At 40.3% G+C, this 21,439-nt stretch overlaps 1 protein-coding gene across 1 annotated transcript in view; it reads left to right on the top strand.

Annotated features, from left to right (window-relative positions):
* The first annotated feature begins 2,919 nt into the window (after positions 1-2,919).
* PCSK1 (proprotein convertase subtilisin/kexin type 1) overlaps positions 2,920-21,439 on the top strand; it is a 41,660-nt gene continuing 23,140 nt past the window's right edge. The window contains exons 1-8 of the mRNA XM_073344550.1: positions 2,920-3,285; positions 5,167-5,271; positions 9,001-9,111; positions 11,419-11,565; positions 12,688-12,764; positions 14,581-14,669; positions 17,797-17,969; positions 20,423-20,635. Of these exons, the coding sequence (XP_073200651.1) occupies positions 3,115-3,285; positions 5,167-5,271; positions 9,001-9,111; positions 11,419-11,565; positions 12,688-12,764; positions 14,581-14,669; positions 17,797-17,969; positions 20,423-20,635 (1,086 nt within the window). The 5' untranslated portion in view covers positions 2,920-3,114. The remainder of the gene's footprint in view (positions 3,286-5,166; positions 5,272-9,000; positions 9,112-11,418; positions 11,566-12,687; positions 12,765-14,580; positions 14,670-17,796; positions 17,970-20,422; positions 20,636-21,439) is intronic.

Here is a 21,439-nt window from a genome sequence, read left to right as displayed (position 1 = left end):
GTAATGGGCATGGTTTAAGAACCTGAATAAAGCAGAATACAAAACTACGCTCCCATGGCACTTCTCTGAAGTTTAAAAGCAGCTTGCTTTTTCTTCGTAAAGTGTTCTGGTGATTGCAGGTTTGTTCAGCATTACTTTTCTCTTCTACCAGACCTCACCCCCACTGATGCTTCAACTACCTTTGTCAGATTTATTTTGTATTAGGAAACTAAGAATACAATTCCACTCTTGGAGCTGCATGGCAGATCTCCACTTGATTCTAGAGTGTCTGTCTAATCAATTTTTATCTAGATATTTATTCTGAGCTCATCACCATAGAATATGAGCACCTTGGTATCTGATTTCATTACATTTTGGAAGAACAGTATATCAGACTAGAGACTACCTTTGGATCTGAGAGGAGGATTTTGCCCAAAGGGAGAAGCTGTTAACTGCTCTTACATTTTAGGTGGCCCCTATGAAACAGAATAGACATGCTGGTCAGGCTGAGGAATAGTGCCAGGAAAACTGCATCTGTGCCATGATTTTGACATTTAAAAACAACTTTTTGATTTCCGTGTGCTGCATATCATTGACTGACTTGACATCAGTGGGAGCCCTGCAATTGAATGAGGGCCAAATTTGATCTTTACACCATAATGTCTCTGAGAGGATTAAGTAGGCCATGTAAGCTATAGCATACAATGTTAACATTTCTTATAGCGTGATTGCACTTTTTCTTTTCTCATACCTTTTTCTTAACTTTATATTTGTATGCACTATATGTAATGACAGGCCAAATTTGGAACATCATGGGAACAGTGCGGTTGAGTTTGGGTGGTGGGCAACAGCATGGCAAATGTATGTACAAATGCCATGTTCAGCTACATCCCTGGAAAGAGTATTCAGGTGAATTGTCTATTCTTTGTAAAAATAAACTGGGAGCATTAAGCAACCCACATGTAGTTGTTCAACTACAAAACCAAACTAACCAACTGTTTAGGACAGATGGTTAATGTCAGGCAAAGCAAGCATAGTGACTAGTCTTCAGGAGGGTTTCTGAGCTGTGGGGAGAGGGAAGAGAATGAAATGGCAGCTGAATAGCTAAATAAAATATAAAGGGGGAAATTATGAACAGATAAAATGATATATATTTATATAATATTCTGTTCTTAACAAATGTCAGCATTACTGGAGAACAGAGCCATGCCATGATATGGCAATATAATATTTTAATTCTTTAAAAATTAACAATGATACTTTATTTTAAAGATCCCTAGCACATAGACTGGGGAGCGGTGCAAATTAATGCATACCTGTGGTGCGATGGAAGTATCAGGGGACATTGTGCATTAATCAAGCATTACTGCATAGTAGGTTTTGTCTTATTAGCTTAATTGAGAAACGTTTTGTTCTCCCAGCTCTTCCCTTTTATTGCTTCTCTGTCTTGACCACAGCTCTTCCCAAGGATGGCTAGCAGCTAAAAAAAAAAAAAAACCCCACACTGTAAAGGTTTTGTTTTTAATCAGATGATAAAATCTTTACTCATTTCCAGTTTTAGTACAGGATGAATCTTAGAGTTTGTGGGGGAAAACAGCAACCGTATGTTCATCTTGAGGTACTGCCAGGAGTCTGCCAACGCACTTGCCTCACAGTTCAATTACTGCCTTATTAAAAAAGAAGTTGGATCTAAAGCCAGTGTCAAGCGGAGCGGAGATTCGCGGCCGAGAGGGCATGAGACTATCTAGATGCACAGCTCACTCAGATGCAGCCGCTAGTCGCTGTCCATCCCAGCCATGCTGAAATGTGCCATACTTTGGACTGCATTTGAGCAAACCTGCACTTAGACACAGAAGGAATCTATAGTACTCTGCGCCTTCCCTGTCTCAAGCTGTTTTAACTGCACGCTTACTTCTAAGCACCTAGGATAATCGTTCTTCATCCTGACGTACTGAAAAAGATTGTACTACTAGAGAGGGGAAATAAAAATAAACCCCTTACGATTCTGAACGCTTTGTACTGTGCTAAATATCATTATTGGGAAGACGTGTAATTAAATAGGCACTACTTCCCATTTATTTTCGTGATTAAAATTTGACTTTGAAATACTTTTTCCGAGGGGTAACATCAAATATTTAGGATGTGCCTCTAACTCATTGTCCCGTCGACCCTTTCCCCAGAAAACAGCTCTTCCCGTTTAAACAGAGCAAGAAAGCGAACCGGTTTCGGATGTGTATCCTTTATCTCCATCTGCGAGCATGTGCTAGGCAATGTTATTCTGCGCGCAGCACACACTGTCATTTCCACTGTCACGCCTGTTCCCACTGCCGTGATTTTTCAAACCCCTAGTTTTAAAATCCTCCGGGAGTAAGGAGGTAAACTAAAGTTGGCTCATTAGAAAACTGCACGTCCCTTTGCTGCTATGGGAGCTGGAGCTGCTTCGGACGAGGTTAGTGCTAGCTGTTTATCTCTTGGACAGAACCCCTTTACAAGTCATCTGCCGGGGCAGTGCAAGCATTTTCCAGGGCGGTTAGAGCCAGTCTGTGAGCTGCGTCGGGCATTAACTCGTGCCTTCTGCAGGTTAGAGCAGCCACCTCCTGGAAGAGGAGCCTAAAGCCCCCTGATAAGAAAAGGCACAATACTGTTTGCTAGTGCCATGCACTTGACAGAGAGCTTATCTCTGGCAGCGCTTAGGGAAGCTATTAATGGTGGAGGATGTGTGTGGGCAGGGGTAGAGGGGTTCAGCTCCTAGCAGAGGGTTGGCTGGGTTTTATTTTTCCTCCTCTTACTTGAATGTGCGTCTGTCCCTCCGGCTTATTTTAGCAACCCCCCCTTCCCCCTCCCCGCTTGGGAATAACCCGCTCGCTCGGGGGCCAGCTACATTTGACGTCAGGCTGGCGTTCGTAGTTTTGACGTGTAAACACTCGGTTCCAGCCCGGCGCGGGAGAGGGTTTGGGCGCCGTTCAGCCCCGAGCCAGAGCCGTGGCGCGCTTGGCTGGGAGACGCTGCGCCCTCCAGCCTGCCGGGTGTCCGCATAGCAACCAGGAGCGAAAGGGCTGCAGCCGGGGCGATCGATCCGCCGCCTGGTCCCCCCCTCCCCGCGTTTCTTTGATTTCCCGCGTCCCTCGCCGGGCCATGGACGGGAGGCGCCGGGTGGCTCTGGCTCTCCTCTGCGCCTGGTGCGCGGCTGCCAGCCTGGCCGGCGCGGAGAAGCAGTTCGTCAATGAATGGGCGGCGGAGATCCCGGGCGGTCCGGCGGCAGCCCAGGCCATAGCGGAGGAGCTGGAGTACGAGCTGCTGGGCCAGGTAAGGGGCAGCCGGCAGGTAACTTTCGGACGCCTCTCCCCGGGCACGGACCGGCCCCATGTAGCCTGGAGCGCCCCCCCTCCCCCCGCACACACGGTCCCAGCCCTGGGCTCGCTGGGGCGGGGAAGGCGATGGCGGGCGCCGATCCAGTTCGCTGCGGCGGGCCCGGGTTCGCTCGGGGGGCTGCGCGCAGACGCGCAAGGCGGCAGGGCCCCGGTGCCCGGGGGCGAGGAGTGCCGGCCTCGGGGCTGCCTTGAAACTCGCGCCCCCAGGGGAGTGTTTGCAGCTCCGAGTCCTCTCGCGCCCGGCCCCGCCCGCGCCAGGGAGGTGGGTCCAATATGGCAGCACCGCGTTCCCCGGGTGTCTGGTGTGAGTGGCCGGCGGCTGCCAGCCCTCGGCGCGGGGCGCGGGACTTGCAGCGGCAGCGGGCGAGCCGGCAGACAGATGCCCGCGGCCCGCCAGCTCCCCCGGCAGGGAACGGAGCCTTGCTAACTTTGCTTTCCCCGGGAGCTGGTTCTTCCCTCCCCCGCCTGTGCGCGTTACGGAGGGAGATGCCGTAGCCCGTACCTAGCCAGCGGACAGCGAGCCCTCCCCTGCCTCGTGCAAAGCCAGGGGCTTCCGCCCCCGCCGCCCCGGGCTCTCTGCTTAGGCAAACTTCTGGCCCGGCGGTCGGGGCGGGGGGTGTCTGGCGGCGCTGGCTCGCTCCTCCAGCGCTCGGGATGCCGTGATGTCAGCGTTGTCAGGGATGAGTAACTGCCTTGACGTAACAGCATCCTTGCTGCTCCGCTTCTTCTGGAGCTCCAGCCCCCTGGGTCCTGCTGCTCCAGCCAATGAGATGGGCGGCGTTAGGAACCAAACCACCGTGCAAGGGTAAAAAAAGCCTGTATCTAAGGTTTCAGAGTAGCAGCCGTGTTAGTCTGTATTCGCAAAAAGAAAAGGAGGACTTGTGGCACCTTAGCGACTAACCAATTTATTTGAGCATAAGCTTTGGTGAGCTACAGCTCACTTCATCTAAGTAACCCAAGTAGGAGAGAGGATGCTGAAGATAGAGAGCCTGGGGACCCTAGTCTAAAATCCATCTCTCCTCTTCCAGTCCCCCATTGGCTAGCGCCACACAGTTTTCCCAAACAGTGTCTTGCCCCGCTGATTGTCAGGGGGAAGACAGGCCCTCTCCATCAAAGAGGTTTATCCTTTCCTAAAACAAACTGCAGTATGTATAATAGTAGGTCCATGATTATGGCCCGGACCTGGTCCCCCTGAAGACAATGGCATAACTGCCACTGACTTTAGTAGGATATGGATGGATATGTGTATTACTCCCAATATGTCATATGGAAATATAGATTTCATAGCTGTAAACAATAAACTGGGATAGAGAACCCCATCAGTCTAGTTTGCATGCACAAGGAGCTCATATTTGTATAGTCACTGGCTACACATTTGAATACTCCAAGAAAATATACGTTCCCTTATTCAATCCCATCAACATCCTAAAGAGATGCTGTCGGCAGTAGCATGTGCCATGGTCAGAAATAAAACCTTGTCCTTAAAATGTAATTTAATTAAGATATGTCAAAATAGGGACCAAGTTTTACTTTAATTTATACCAGTGTAAATCAAAAGTAACTACTTTAGCTTCAGTTTGGAGTGTGCCTCTTGTTTTCCCATCATTATGCCAAATAACACACAGCTTTTGTTAGTGATCAACACCTTAGCTTGGAGATAATTTTATTTTAGAATACAAATATTATAAACTGTACATTTATTCTAGTTTTCACTCATCTGAAGATGGACTCTAATTCTGACAAGTTATGAATGTTGATATTTGTTTGCAATAGGAGAAGTATCTGGCAGTATGGAAAATATTCCTTTGTTTTATAGATTGGATCACTCGAAAATCACTATCTATTCAGACACAGAAGCCATCCAAGAAGATCTCGAAGAAGTGCCATTCATATCACTAAGAGACTCTCCGATGATCATCGTGTAAGTGTAGCATTTACCCTTTCTGATATCCAGCATCCATGTTGTCAGCTTATTGCTTGACTTGTAATGTGGTCACAGACACATTTTGCAAGTCAAATATATTCTTCCATCCATACTCGTGTGGAGTAGTACATTATTCCATGAACAGGCCCATTGACTTCAAGGAGTAAGGCACTAGTCAAGGTCTGTAAGACTGGCAAAATCTGGTCCTAAGCTGCTGTGTATTTTTCTGCAAATTGCTCTTTTATAATTCCAGACCTGCAGTAATTCTGGATTGAAATGCCTATGTGTGGTTGGTGAAAATACATACAAAGAACTTCAGGGCTTGATCGAAAGTCTGTTGAAGTAAATGGCAGTCTTTCCATTGACTTCAGAGGACCTGACGGAAAGCTCATTCTGTGCTATTTCTAGGAAATCTAGGTCTAGTTCATTGTGCTTATATATTAGAAAAAATTAGAAAAAAGTGCTGAGATTTTGCTGCAATACTCTGTTTCAATAACTAGCTGTCCAATTAACATTTAAAAAGGGCCTGTTACGGGGCCCAGTCTTTCAGTATTTGAGCACTCAAAACTCTTATGGAAATCAGACAAGGCTGGCCATCTGATTGAAACCGTCAAGAGGAGTTTTGACTTTGTAGGGTCTTAGTTACACCGGTGAAACAGATCCTCCATTTATCTAATTTTGTGGATGGTAAAGGTGGTGGCTGCTTTTTAAACACACCAGGTAACTGGTTAGTTTTTCAGTAACTAAAAGCCTAGCTTAAAAGTTAGGAAATTTAATAAATTTTAAAACTACTATCTAGTGGAACAGCAAAAATCTAAATCTAAACTTCTTATAATATTTAGAGATCCAGTTGTGAAAAAACATTTAATCATTTAAGAACAAAAATATTTAAGTGATCAGTTACTCAAAGAAAAAAATTAGACTGTGAGCTTTTGTTAGGAGGCAACATTCAATATGAGAAGCTAGTCAGAGATGAGAAAAAATGGGTTAGGATATACTTTGTTCTGCTTGCTCTGTTTCAAAGTCACACTTCCCCTTGTGTCTTACTGCTAGAATTTCCTTTGATAGTGGAGATAGGTTCAAGCTGAAAAATGTGAACATTCTAAATTTGGAGATGTTTATATACAGGATTTGGGTTTGGCTGATTGTAAATAAGGGTTGCATTTCCAAATTCACATCCAGATCTGGCTTCACATTTTCAACACCCCGATAATACCAGGTTGATCTGATACAGAGTTTAGGTTCAGTTCTCTCCATTTGATCCAGTTACATTTAATTTATCCATTACTGGGGGAAATACCACCAGTTTTGTTTATAGTATATTTCTCTGCTATAACACAGAGAGTGGGGGCAATTGCGTGACTGACTTTGATGACAATCATTATTGCATATTTATCTATTGAAGTAAAGAATAGAGGGCTTTGAAATATTGCAGGTGACATTTGCAAAATCATCTCCAATTTGCTTTTTATTTACCATCTAGTATTCAGATAAGCTATTTGAAAGAGTGAGACCTAATTATGTAAGTATATACAGAAAACCAAAAGCAATGCTGTAATGCTATACAGTTATACATAGACATCTTCTCTAAAGATCTATACCTGTTCAAGAGCAGCCCATCTTAAAAGAATTAAATACATTTTTAAAAGACAGTTAATAGAATCCTGCCTTTAGCTATGTTTGTAGCATTTCATTTACTTTAGTAGGGCTGTGTGGGTGTAAATTAAGGAAACTTTTGGCCTATAGTATTGAGAATATTAATTTGTTTTATCGAAATGCAGTAAGTAAGATCCTGGAGCTATGCCTCTTTATAATCTGCCCAGTGTTTAAAGTAAAATATGTAATGCTTTTAACTGTTTTAAAAATGTGTAATTTTCTGGTCCCTAACTTCTTCCAATATTCAGACTAGTTTAAGAAATCCATTTTCTATCAACAACATTACATCAAATTCAAGGGATAATTTTAACTATTCTGTATATCAATGGCTCCCAATGGGTTAGTACAGAGCCTTGTTTCTCTCTATTAGATTGACAGTTTGAATCAAGCCAAACTACATAGTGACAAAAATTTGGCTTGTTAGACTATGTTTTTCACAGATATATGAGTTTGGTGATCTCGACTCATGTCCCAGAGGGCAGTTGTCCTCATCACAAAAATGATGAGCACAGCTGACACTAATTGTTAACAAGCATTAACTGACAAAGAGGCCAAGCACTGAATGGACATAGAGGAGAGTGAAGGATTACTGTCCTTACTTATGTAGAAGTGGTCCTCCTGCACATTGATGGGGCAGTAGTAGAATATTTCTTGCACTAATACAATCCATGCTATTCCGGTTAAGTGGATAAGGAGAGGACTACAGTCTCCAGGGCTGTCACTCAGCACACATTTTTAGCACTAAATGTACACAAAGTAGGAAAATCTATATTATGCAGTGTACTCTCAAATTACATATGTGCAGCGGCCTCAGTTTTTTTTAGCTATATTCTCTTATTTGGAGCTTTTCATTAACTTTCCCTTATGTGAAATACATTTAAATCATATCAGTATTACAATTCATTAAATTAGGTTTTTCATACTCACAATTGTGACATATCCTGTGACAGATGTGTAAAGCAAAAAGGTATGAGAGCACAGCCTAGAGAGATGAGTCCTAATAAAAAAACCTAATCTAATGTTTAGAGCAAAGGGTTAGGGAACCAGGAACATCTTGGGCTGAGGACTTGTTGTAGGATCTTGGCAAGTCACCTAGCTTGTTTTCACTTTACCAAGCTGGAAAATGGAGCAAAAAGCAAGTCTATATTAGACACCAGCTATGGGCCAGATTCTGATACCCTTACTCCTGTTGAATAGCATCTTACTTCAATGAATAGTTCCCCAACTGAATAAATAGCATTATTTGCAGAATAAAGTTACACTCAGCATAAGTAAGGGTATCAGAATCTGTCTCTGTTAAAATTGAACTGAATTTTTCTGGGTAAATAGACAAAGGAGTAATTCATTCCAAGAGACAAAATGAGAAACCTTTTGAAAATACCATCAAGTAAATTAGACATAGTCACGTATATCTATAACTGGCATGCAATTACATGCATAGAGACATTCACAAACACACTTGAACGTATTCATTTTGGTGTAACCCCACTGACTTTAATAGAGTCACACCAGTGTTGAATTTGGTGTACTATTCGCTGCTTTCTAATTGTTCACACTTTGAAGTGGAATGTGATCATAAGTGCCATTTGGAAAGAGGCTTTGAGGGACAGATGGACTATGAGTAGCAACATCGCTGTGACTGTAGCAAGAATGGCTCTTTTTCCCTCTCTAAAAATTCACGGTTCCTGTTCTTTCTAGTTCACACAGAGAGATATTAAATTGTAGGCTGAAGAGTGAAACAAATGGTGTTTTTGCTTGTTTGAGTCACTACCACAGATTAGGCAATCTTCTAACAGCTATATACTTTTAACAAATAAAAGGTACATTATAGGGCATTTGCAGAGAAAAGATTTTCACTCTAGCTGTACTTTAAATGATTTTATAGTACCGTGGTTTCACTGAATCTTCCTTCTGCTTAAGATACACTTTAATGCAGAAATGCACTTTGCAGCAACGAACCCTTCACTTTCCCCCTTAGATTCCAAGGTTCTGTTTTACAATGAAACACTCTCAAAACCAGTTAATCTCTGTGAGTTTATATGTTGTTATTGTTGATAAAAATACTTGTAGGTGTCATGGGCAGAGCAACAATATGAAAAAAAGCGAACTAAGCGTTCAGCCTTGAGAGACTCAGCAGAAAACCTTTTCAATGATCCTATGTGGAATCAGCAGTGGTACCTGGTAAGAGTTTATTTTTATATGGTATTAGCAGGCAATGAACCTTATTTCTACTAATCACTTGTGCTATTTTATTGATGTCAAAGAGGGTGCACAGAAGGGAGCAGACTGTAGCCACTTTCTTTGGTGTAGCCCATGGAAATGATAGGTCTCAGCATTTGATATCACCAAGCAACATTCTTTTTCTTTAAGCCACGCAAAGGCTATGTCATCCAGTTTCCAGTTCAAGTTTCTGATCACTGGAATTATGTGATACCTTAAAAAGCTGTTAAACAGTTAAGAGCCATGTTTACAATAACATGAATTTTAGCCTTACCAGATAATACCAGCATCTCTAGTTTTATCTCTTTAGTTGGTAGCATATTTTCTGTGTTGGAGCTAATAATGCACACTGCATAGGTCAACAGAGAATAACGCTTCAAACCTGCCAGGTGCTGAGCACCCCAACTTCTGTTGACTTTGGCTGGAGCTGAAGGTGCTCCTCATAGGATCAATCATTAATGAAGAGGTGGCAGAGGATGAGGTTTCCTGCCCTAAACATGTTTTTTGACCTCCTGTGACAACCCAGCTAAATACAGCTGAACAGCTGAGTTTTACATTGCTTTTCTGAAAATCTGCTGGACATATCATAACTAAACTTAAGCCTGTTCACCACATATGATCACACTGTGCATCTACTTATGCCTGTACCTTCAGACTTCATTGGCTCCAAAAGAGGGAATGAGGGTAAGGTACTGTCGGAGGCCCCAGGCAGTGCTGGTTCTAGGGACGGGCACTTGCCCTGGGCACTAGCTTCACTGCTGTGCCCCTGTGGATTTTTTATTTGCTCTGCTTTGATTGACCAGCTTTTCTCTTACCCCAGTGCTGTTTGGTCAGATGTGAGTTTTTTGTTTTGTTTTTGTTTTTTTGCAATGGAGACTATTCAGAATCTTATATTTCCGGGAGGCCTTTTCCCTGTGTTCTCTTTCCAGCTCATTTTCAATGGAGAGAATGCAAATATAGAGAAAGGCAGTGTGGTCTTGTGGAAAAGGAAATGGACTGGAATCTAGGAGACCTAGTTTCTCTTCCTGTCACTGCCACTAACTCACTGTGTGGCTCTGGCCCAGTCATTTCTCCTCTTTGCATCTCAGTTTGCTCATATGGGGATCATGATACTTACCCTCCTTTACAAAGTGTTTTTGAAATCCTCAAATAAAAAGTGCTATTTAAGGGTTAAGTATTTTTTTAAGGTGCTTCCCTGTTCATGTAATAAATACATTGCTCATTGGCTCCTCTGATGACAAAATAGAACTCCCTGCCCCAGGTTATCCTCACACATTCATCAGAAAAGCAATTAAATGATAGATCCTACAGAACAACCCTATGACCTAGAATATTTCCCTGAACTGCAGCTGCTAGAAAACAGGGCATTGTAATGCAAGAAATGTTGTTCCCGCAGTGCATTTCATTATCTGGATCTCACGCTTGGTTCAGCATTCTTCTGGAAACAAAGATGTACAAACATTTAAAAAATTCCTATTTAATAATGTATTTATGTGCTGAGAAACACAAAGAAAACATTAGTGATTGAATCTGTGCCTGTGTTTTTATAGAGGTATTAAGTAAAGCTGTCATATATTGAAATATATATATGGTTATGGTTAACATTACAAAAAAAATCCGTTAAAGAGTTAATCTTTAAAGACACTTCCTTAAAAGGAAAGCCAGCATAGGTGAGTCATGTTTCCAAGAGATTTTCCACTGAGGTAGTAAATAGGAAATTGTGATCCAGCACAGTCCTTCATAATCAACCCATCATTTTAATTCCTTCCATTTCCTAATTGTTTTCCACTAGCTAACCTGGACATCAAAGGAGAGACAATTTAGAGAAAACACAGCTCCTCATATCCTGGGTGGCTTCAGTTTGGTTCTCAGTGGGTGAAAAAGAACCAACCTTTGTAGATTTGACTAATAACTCAAATATCCAAGGATCATCCAGCATATCCTGCTCCTCAATCTCCCTTACTCCTGTTATCAGACACAGGATGCCCTTTTCTTACCTAAGATATCTTTTGGGAGCATCATAAGTCATAAGGTGAATGGAATGAGGGAAGCTGGGTAAGGACAGGGAGGTTTGTCAGTATCCCAGCTATTTGAACAGGCCAATCTTTGTTGATTTTTTGTAAAACTTGGGTGGAATTTACAAATTCTGGTCACACTCAAACCAAGGTTGATTTAAAGCACATTTGTAATATGGCTCAAACACAGCTTTGAACAGGTGTCATATGAATGTATAAATGTTAAAATGCTTACTATCATTTTTCCTCCCAGCAAGATACAAGGGTGACTCCATCTCTGCCAAAACTGGATCTCCATGTTATTCCTGTATGGCAAAAAGGGATTACAGGCAAAAGCGTTGTTATAACAGTGCTCGATGATGGCTTGGAGTGGAATCACACTGACATATATAATAACTATGTAAGTTTGTGCTTTAAGAATGCTGTAGAATAAATCAACCAATTGCAGATGTTTATATACAAACATTCTTCTTTGGCTTTTTCTCTGTTCAGTAAGACAGCTCCCACATGACAGAGAAACTGAAATACTCATCCCAAGCATAATTTGGACCCTGGTCTGTATCACTAGGAATTAAGTAATAAGCTCACCAGGATAGTGGGTTCTTCAGGGTGGTTTAGTCCCTGGGCATGTTTAGACATCATGGTTTAATGCTGAATTATTAAAATTCTAGTGGTCCTTTGTGGATTTTATAATCACAGCATCATAGAAATGTAGGGCTGGAAGGGATCTTGAGCGCTCACCAAGTCCAGCCCCCTGTGCTGAAGCAGGACCAAGTAAACCTAGACCATCCCTTACTGGTGTTTGTACAATCTGTTCTTAAAACCTGATGGGGATTCCACAACCTCCTTTGGAAGCCAGTTCCAGAATTTAACTACACAAAAATTAGACTGTTCAAAATTGTTGTCATTTCAAAGATTTCTTAAAAGATCCATGTTTAATTTTGCCCAAAAAAATGGACAATTAAAAAAATATTTTTGAAGATGTTATGGAAATGGTTATTTTTTTTACTGAAAACAGATAGTAAACAAAAAACTTTCACCAATTTTTCATGAAAAAATTGGTTTTGAAAAAAGCCACTTTTCATTTAACAAAAACTTGTCGTTCAAAACAGCTCTGACTGTGAGTATTCCTTAATTAAATGTTTGTAAAGTTATTTAATGATAAATAAACCATCCAGTGCCCTTCTTCCAGATATCCCAATACCTTTCTTTGCAGGCCTCCCCACACTAGCCTTCCAACATCCAAAGCTTTAATAGCAAGAAACCTTCCCCCCCGTGCATGCTAGTCAATACCTGTTCTAGAAGATTAATTTAAAGGTTATGTACCTTTATTTTATGAAAGCAAATTGTTCACCTAAACATCGAGAATGATGACTAACGCTGAGGAGAAAGTATACATTAAAGTTGATGTCACATCTATCTATCTAATTATGCCATCACCTAGTATAGACTTCAGAAACTTTAAAACTTGTTTTAGAGGATATTTTCTCATTGTAACTATAAAGTCTATTTTTTAATTTAGGATCCCGAGGCAAGTTATGATTTCAATGACAATGATCACGATCCCTTTCCCAGATATGATCCAACAAATGAAAACAAGTGAGTAACCTCTCATTTTGTGAAAAGAAACAAACTAATGAAGTATTATGCTGTGCCTTAGAACAGGCAAATGCACAGCTCTTCACCATTGACCTGAGAAATATTTGTACTCAGAAGGACTATTACATGTAAAAGGGAAAAAACATTATGGTATTTTTGTGCATATTGTATATGGACATTGAATAAGTTTCCAGATCAAGATGAGTTTTTTCAATTTAATTTCCACATTATATTTTGAAGCTCTCTTCTTCATATGGTTCTATGTATAAAGCACTGATAACATATTTGTAATCTCAAGGGAACAATCTTTTGGTGTTAGTGCTAATGAATTATAGGGCATACCAATCTGACTAAGCAGACTTTTTACTCAGTTATGCCTATAATGCATGGCCTTGCACAGGGGAACGATGAGGAACTATATCTGCCCATCGGAGGGCCTCTGGGAGGAACTGTGTCTTAGGCACTAGGGAAACATACCCACCACACCATCCCTTGTGAAGGTGCAGCAGGCTCCCTCCTACACACCTGGCCACTTATTTTATTGGAATTTTATAGCATTTTGTGGCAGGGAAGGAATGAAGAATCTTTCCGCATGACCTCCCTACAACCCACCTCTCCTCTGCATAGTGAAACACCATAGTAGTTCTGCTGCACCTAGGTCCTTCCATGATAGTCTAGGGAGAGAGCTGGTCCACAGAGAAGAGAACAGACCTCTTTACAAGCTGTAGCACAGAACAAGTTAATTCTGTAAGCCAGTTAGGATGTCACTATTTAATAATGATACAATGAGGAACTGACACTCTGGTTCCCCACTGTCCGTCAGGCATAGGGTGACCAGAAGTTCCAACTTTATAGAGACAGTCCCGATATTTGGGGCTTTTTCTTATATAGGCTCCTATTACCCTCCACCCCCATCCCAATTTTTCACACTTGCTGTGTGGTCACCCTAATTAGGCACAATGGTAGCATCCACATCATGAATTCATTGGTATAATAGAAATAAAGTCACCAGAATGGGAAGTTATCAGAGAATAAATGTTCTATGATTTTGGAAATGAATGTCTCTGTTTTGCTACAGCATTTATGTATCAGTAGGAGGCCATTATCCTCTTATTCCAATGACATTATCTTTTAAATCTACCTGCATTACCTCTAATCTTTATTAATATGTAAATGGAATTCCACCTAGAAGCATTGAAGCATTTCATTGCAACCAAGCTGTAGTACTAGATAAAGTAACTCTGTATAGTTATGCTGTCTTGTTAAGTTTGAAGGGTAGGAATCCTTCATGGCAAAAGATTTTTCATACAAAATATCTTGTTAGAGGAATCATTTCACAAAGATGAAGATATTTGTTTATTTTAAATACTACACAGTTGTATCCCAAAATAAATTAAACATCTAAATTTTTGCTTAAAAGTGGCTTTTTTCATGATTACTTTTAAGGGATTTAGCATTCCAAATTTGCCTTACTATTGCAGTCTGTTATAGCAGGTATGGTACAGCTCATGGTAGACATTGTAACAACATGATCTTTCTATTGACTTCAGCGGGGTCTGGATCAGGTTCTTAGTGCCTCATCCTGATTATCCATTGATCATGGGATGGTTCGAAATTATGATTGCCAAAGCCTAAGTACAAAAAGTGCCTTCTTTTCCAAATGGACATATTTCCAAACCTATTTAATATTCAAAGAGTTCACATCTCAATGATGAAAGAATGCACCAATTCTAGAAGAACCGTGACAAGTCTCTCTGTAGGTTAAATAAATGCACTAAGTTATAGTATGATTTAAATGGTCATTTACTTTATCCAGACATGGAACACGATGTGCAGGAGAAATTGCCATGCAGGCCAATAACAAGAAATGTGGTGTTGGTGTGGCATACAATTCCAGAGTTGGAGGTAAGAAACCAAACAATAATTTGATTTAAACTTTACTTTTTCTGATGTGAATAGAAACAAAGTTAAGTAAGGAACTGGTCCTGCAAGGTGCTGATCGCTCAGTTGGAAGTGCTGAGCACTCTGAGCTACCATCACCTTGAGCTGAGTGTGCTCAGCCTGTCTCAAGAGGCATTCAGGACCTTCTGGTATTTGGTTTCATACCAGAAATAGTTTAAGTTGCTACATGTATATTGTCCCAAATCCAGAGCAGTCATCAGTTTCTCAGGGTTTGATCCATAATATAATTATTGGTTGCAACTAAACAGAGGGCTATATTTTTAAATAAAGGACTGGTGGGTTGGTATTTAATTTTGAACAAAAATAAATAGAACCTGCGGAGAGAGAGAGAAAATCCAGTTTCCTTTATTTAGAGTGTTTTGTTCCTGTCTACACAGTTATATAGAAAGGTCATGTCAGTCAAGGTATTCATATTGCTGTGGTTTCCATTTCAATTGCTTGTTTCTCCACTTCAATAACATGTTAATTTTGAAAAAAGGTAAAGTCTTGTTTATCTGTTAGTCAACACTGCCCTTTTTTTAGAATGGTGTCTGAAAGTCTAGTTTATTACAGATCTGTGAAATAGACGTGATCAAAATATCAGTTGCTTGTGGTTATTTAGCACAAAAGAAAATAGACTTGTAAATTTGTAGTTTTTCAATTTAACATTTTTTTTCCTTGACTCAAATGGGACAGCTGAGCTGGAGTTGACAACTGTGATTACTGTTCTCACCGTTTGAGTCCTGTTTTCTCAGAGGAGTTAGAGCTGTCAGAGATGTCATTTTCCTGTCCGCCTTTGCCATTCTGCTTTATGCTTTCACACACTGTTTAAGTAAAATATCTCTCTCAGAAGAAGACATCAAGGATCAAATATTCAAAGTAGGGCGAAGGGATGAAACTGCAAAAAATGTTGAACACCCACTGTACCCACATTTCCAAGCACTTGCATATACAAAGCAGGTTACTTCACACCTGTTTCCATGTGTTATTATGTGATTTGCAAATGGAGAGACAGGTTTTTACTGGTACACTTCTCCAGGAAGGAATGCTCTTGTTTATTTTTCAAATATTTAACATCATAACTCTGGATGTTCTCATTATCCATATAAATGTCCAATCCTGTTCTGAATTCTGTTACATTCTTGCTCTCATTGAAATAATGTAACAATGAGTTTCACAGGCTTATTGTGCATTGTTTGAAAAATATTTCCTTGTACCAGTTTTAAATGTCACATTTCAATTTCATTTATTATATACATGCACTTCCCCTCCTTTATTTTCTGTAGAAAAAAGAAATGTGGTTTATCCCATATGCCATTTAGTAAATGGAATTTATTTATTTACACATACATCACCACAGCACTGTTTCTCTGATGCTGCATGGAAATCAAATGATTAAGAAGTTGTATTTTATGAAGGACTGGGCTGAGAGTTCCAACACAGTGAATGTGATGCTAAAAATAGCTGTCTGTCAGGCAGATACATGTATCTGTCTGAAATTCCTTTTGCTTTTGCCTGCTTTTGAATTCATGAGGCTGATGATGGGAAACAAGCATGTAGAAGAAAAGGGAAAGACAAATGTATGGACAAATACTATGACACTGCTTACTGGTGAAAACTAATTTAATGAAAAACCATTGCAATAATCATATCCCTGAGTTTATTTTAAAAACAAACGGAGTTTTCAGAGAGAATAGAACCGAAACAGCAGTTTTGCTTTAATTGTTTTTCACTAGTGCGCTGAAGATATAATTGTTTGTTCTTGTATTATATTACAGGTCTGTACAGCTGCCTTTATGTCTATTGGTGCTCTCACAGTGTCTATACTAGCTCCTGTGTTCTAATTGTTTCATTGCATATTACAGTCTCAGGCCCTAATCCTGCAGTCAGTTTCCTTTTTTTGTTTCTTAACAATGCAAAAGAAGGAATCAAAGCCTGAGGTTTGGTGGGTTTTTCCCCCCCTCCCATTAGAAATTCAGATCTTGTCTGTCCTTCTTTGGAAAAATGTATGTGAATTTCTGCACTAGAAGAATTATAATCCATAGTTCAGCAACTGCCAGCAATGGTACAGCTTCTCCGGTACTAAATCGCTAGCATAGACAGAGACCAAGCATTTTTATTATTGTGCCATGAAAACCTGTTCTGAATCCTCATTACCTTAGCAGTTGTACTGTTGCTACCATTGCTGTACAACTGCTGGAATTGTGTAAAAGTTCCCCACCATTTCTAACATAGTGAACAGTGTTAGCAATATTGGGAGTTCTAGTGCAGATGAGCCACTGGCTGCCATTGGAATTTGGGGCATTCTGGAGATCCTGCTCTGAGCAAGATTAGATGACACGATTCTGATGAAAATGTTAATGGCTGGCTGTCACTGGGGCTTCCCATATTGTTCACAATGGTAGAAATGAACTAGTATTAACAATGCTGGGAAAGTTCTGCAATATTCCTTTGTGTATTCAGGATTGGATAGCTAGTGAAACAATAACACCATAAAAGACAAGCTTAGTAACTGAGAGGGGGAAGGGATTCTTTAGTCTGAGTGTTTAAAATTCTTCATTTTAAACAAAACTTTTAAACTCAAAACTTTTAAAGACAAAAGACTTTTAAAAACTCTATTTTTGATAACACCTATTTAACTTTTGAAGACAAGAAATCTTTGTTAAAAGATGAGAGAGACAGAGGGAGAGAGAGAACTTAAAATAAGAGGATCCAATACATCTGCTATGAGACATTCAGGAGGTCCTCCAGAAAAACACACTGTAGACCAGATTTGTTCTTTTTTATATTTCAAAGGTAAAAAACAAACTGGGAGAGGGGGGACTCTCACATTTCTTCTCTGTAGACTTTAAAATGAAAAAACGGGGAGAAATAGTGGGGCACAGTCCAATTTTTATAGGGTCACTTTTAATATTTGTAAAATGCCCTGAATTCTTCAAAGGAAGGATGATACATACATGAAATGTTTTACAATGATATTATAATCTTGGACCAGGATCCCATTGTGTTAGGTGCTGTACAAATAGTTAACAATGATAATGTAAAGGAAACATGAAATAGATTCATTCTACCTGTTTTTTTTTATTTTAAGGTATAAGAATGCTGGATGGAATAGTCACTGATGCAATTGAAGCCAGTTCAATTGGTTTTAATCCAGAACATGTGGATATTTACAGTGCAAGCTGGGGCCCTAATGATGATGGTAAAACTGTAGAGGGACCTGGCAGGCTAGCACAGAAGGCTTTTGAACATGGGATCAAACAGGTAAGCTGTCTAATAGGTAGTTAAGTTGAAATACAGCCCAACTTGCAGGTAAAGATCATAGTTTAAAATGGTGCTTGGGGTGAGAAAATGGCAATGGTTCTTTGTCTATTTCTTGCTAAAGCGTTCTGCTCATTCAAACAGATTTGAGAAACTGAATCATTCTTTAGAAGGATATTAATATAAAGGTTCAGCAAAATTTCCCAGCTGGGACCTGACTTTTGAAAGCGTTCTTATAGTATTCTGCTTTCAAGGGGTTATTCTCTGCAGACTAGCTTTCCTTCTTCATCCTTCCTTTTGCTGCTTTTGTGCCTCCCTTCCCCCACCTCCTCTCTCTCTGCTTGTTTTGCTCTGAATAGTAATTGGATTTCTGCACAGAGGCTCCTATAAAAATTTAATACGAAGTGTTCGCTTCACGAATATTTCATTTTATAAAATGGTGATGTGTTTTAGCACTGTGTGGATGGGTTGTGTTATTCTGCTGCTTACACTATGTTAATTGCATTATGCATAACCTGATCCAATTAAAATGAAGATGGTAGGAATGCATGCTGGAGAATACTGAAAGCAGCGGCTTTTAAATTCTCTTTTATGTTATCCCTGTAGATCTGGTTAGAAGACAAGTGGTGTGTTGAATGAGAGTGCTGGGTACACACACAAAAACGCAGACACATAAACACTGTCCCCACCTGTAAGCCAGGAGGAGGTATCCAGACATCTAAAGGTGGTCTAGAGATAGTGTTGACAGGAGCATGCAGCAGAGAGATAAATGGAGAAGAGAAAGAGAGCCTGAAGCAGAGCCTGTGGAGTTGTAGAAGAGAAGGAGAGGAGTCTGGAGAAAAAGGAAAGGCCAAGAACAGCAGAAAGAGGGACAGGAGAAGGGGGAGCCTGACAACTGTGGGAAATTCTAACCAATGAGAAAGGTGTTGGTAAAGGAGAGATAGAGATAGGGAGGGAGAGGAATGGAGGTCTGAAAAGGGAGAAAGGAAAATTGAGTCCCAGGGGAGTGGGAAGGGAAGATGGACAGAAAGGGCATGGGAAAGAGTAAGGAACCAATGCCCCTGAAATCAAGGGCCTGAGCCTGGACCTGGGAAATCAGGAAATTTGCTTGGTGAAGAGGACAGCATTTTTTCAAGGTTTATTTTGTACCAAACTAACCCATTAGGGACCCATCCTGCAAGGGTGCCCTCAACTGAGTGCCCTTAACTCCCATTCAAGTCAGTCAGAGATGACAGTATTCAGCTAGCTTCAGGACTGGCCCCCTAGATCTGGATCCAGCAAAGCACTTACGCACATGTTTAACCGTAAGTACGTGAGTAGCCCCATGAGTATTCCTGCTGAAGTCAATGGAGTGTCTCATGTGTTTAAGTGTGTTGCTGGATTGGAGCCATAGTTACTAAAACAAGTTATTATTTCATTATTGTGATTTCCAATGGAGCCACCCTGACAACTCTAATAGGAAGAGTGTTGCTTGTTTTTCTATTTTTATTTTTTATTTTGAGATTGCTACAATTGCCACTTGGCCCTTGAATCAGCAATGTCAACGTTGATTAGAGGGGATTAATTGATGACCTGCTTTTCTAGTTGCTCTCTACAATGAATGTACATAAATTAATACTGAATTAGAAATGTCAGCTTCTGCTCTGCACATTAGCAGATACTCTCCACTGAAAGTCTACAAGAGTTTAAGATGTAATGGCAAATACTTGTTTAAACTAGGAAAAGCGTGGCGTTCTTCATGCTGCTCCAGCTCTCCACATCCCTAGCTATCAGCATCTTTATAGCTGCTACTAATTTATTATACATTGGAAACTGGAATAGGAAGTGGGAGCAATTGTGCCCTGAGACTGATGATTGGAAGCCCACAGACTTGGGAGTGATGAGTAGACTCTCCAATAAAATGAGCTTATGGTTTTGCAGTTTTTCATCAAGTAAATACCAAACTGTAAAGGGCATAATTACAAAGGGAGTTGGGTGGAAATGTCATCTCGCACATCAGACATATCGCTTACCAATATTACTGTGATCACAACAAATGCAAATGAAATTAACTCATAATGAAGTTCCATTCGTTGAAAAAAGTATCACTGCTTTTTGTAAACGCATTCAGTGCTAAATGTATTCACAGGGAAAAACCTCACAGCTACTGATCACAGTCTCCTGATTTGCATCCAAACTGTATTTCCAGTAGACATGGTAGATGCCCTATTAATTGTGACATTTAAAACTAGACTGGACCAATCACAAGATGATGTACTATAGAGAGCAATCCTTCACTGGCAGGGAGATAGACTGGGACATATAATAGGTCTTTTCTATCTCTAACTTGTGTGATTTATATGAACAATTATTCTTTATCACCGGCGATCATTTAATTATGTGGATTTTTGGTGGGAATGTATTAAAGAGACTGTAGACTTTCTTCCTCATGATAATCATCCCTTTCTTTTCCTTAGGGCCGAAATGGAAAAGGTTCAATTTTTGTATGGGCTTCTGGGAATGGTGGTCGTCAGGGTGATAATTGTGACTGTGATGGTTACACAGATAGTATCTACACTATATCCATCAGCAGTGCTTCTCAACAAGGTCTTTCTCCCTGGTATGCAGAGAAGTGCTCCTCGACACTGGCCACAGCCTACAGCAGTGGGGATTATACTGACCAGAGAATTGTAGGTTGTTTTTACCAGATTTATAAACATGCTTGAGGAACACATGTAGAATTGTTTTACATATGAAAACAACAAAGCAGAAACAGCTTTTAAAGGCCCGGTTTTTAAGTGCTTCATTTACTTATGCTTTATATGCCTAATACTGTCATGATGGAACCCTGGAGAATTAGCACATTGAAAAAATGGTTGCAACCCTTTAACGTCCCTTAATTTTAAAGCAATAACTACATAGTACCATCATTTCATTACAGTTGATCTCTGAAATTATACGCTATTTAAATGTGATAGAGGTTTGATATGATATCCTGCAAAAGGGAAGATATTCAGAACCACATCTCATCTATCTTTGTGTTGGAAGAGTCTCAACAAGTGGGTGGGGTCTGACCCAAAGCTGGTGAATCATAAAAATACAAAACTATGGAGGGTTCATATCGTCAGAAAACAGAAGGAAAATTCACAAGTGTAAATTCATGCTGAACTTAGCTGGAAGAATGTATGCTCTTCAGAATTCAAACGTGTGACATGAGGGGTAATTACCTGTTAGGAATATAGACAGATCCAAACCCCTACACTAGACCTGAAGGCCTGAAAATCTGGGGAAATTCAGGTTCAGATCTGTTGATCGTAACTCAAGTCCATTTCTAGTTGGGACCTTGACCTTTTAACACAAACATAAATGTGCTTCAGAATATTGCATTCCCTGCTAGTAAGAGGATCATTGTATTTTCAGGTATGTGACCTTTGAGACCAGAACAGGATTTAAATCTAGATTCAACGATTATTTTTTATTATTATTATTTTTTT

This window comes from Lepidochelys kempii, chromosome 5 (assembly GCF_965140265.1).
Source record: "Lepidochelys kempii isolate rLepKem1 chromosome 5, rLepKem1.hap2, whole genome shotgun sequence".
Lineage (NCBI taxonomy): Eukaryota > Metazoa > Chordata > Testudines > Cheloniidae > Lepidochelys > Lepidochelys kempii.
The sequence above is the reverse complement of the archived record's forward strand: the minus strand, read 5'-3'. Positions and strand labels throughout refer to the sequence as shown.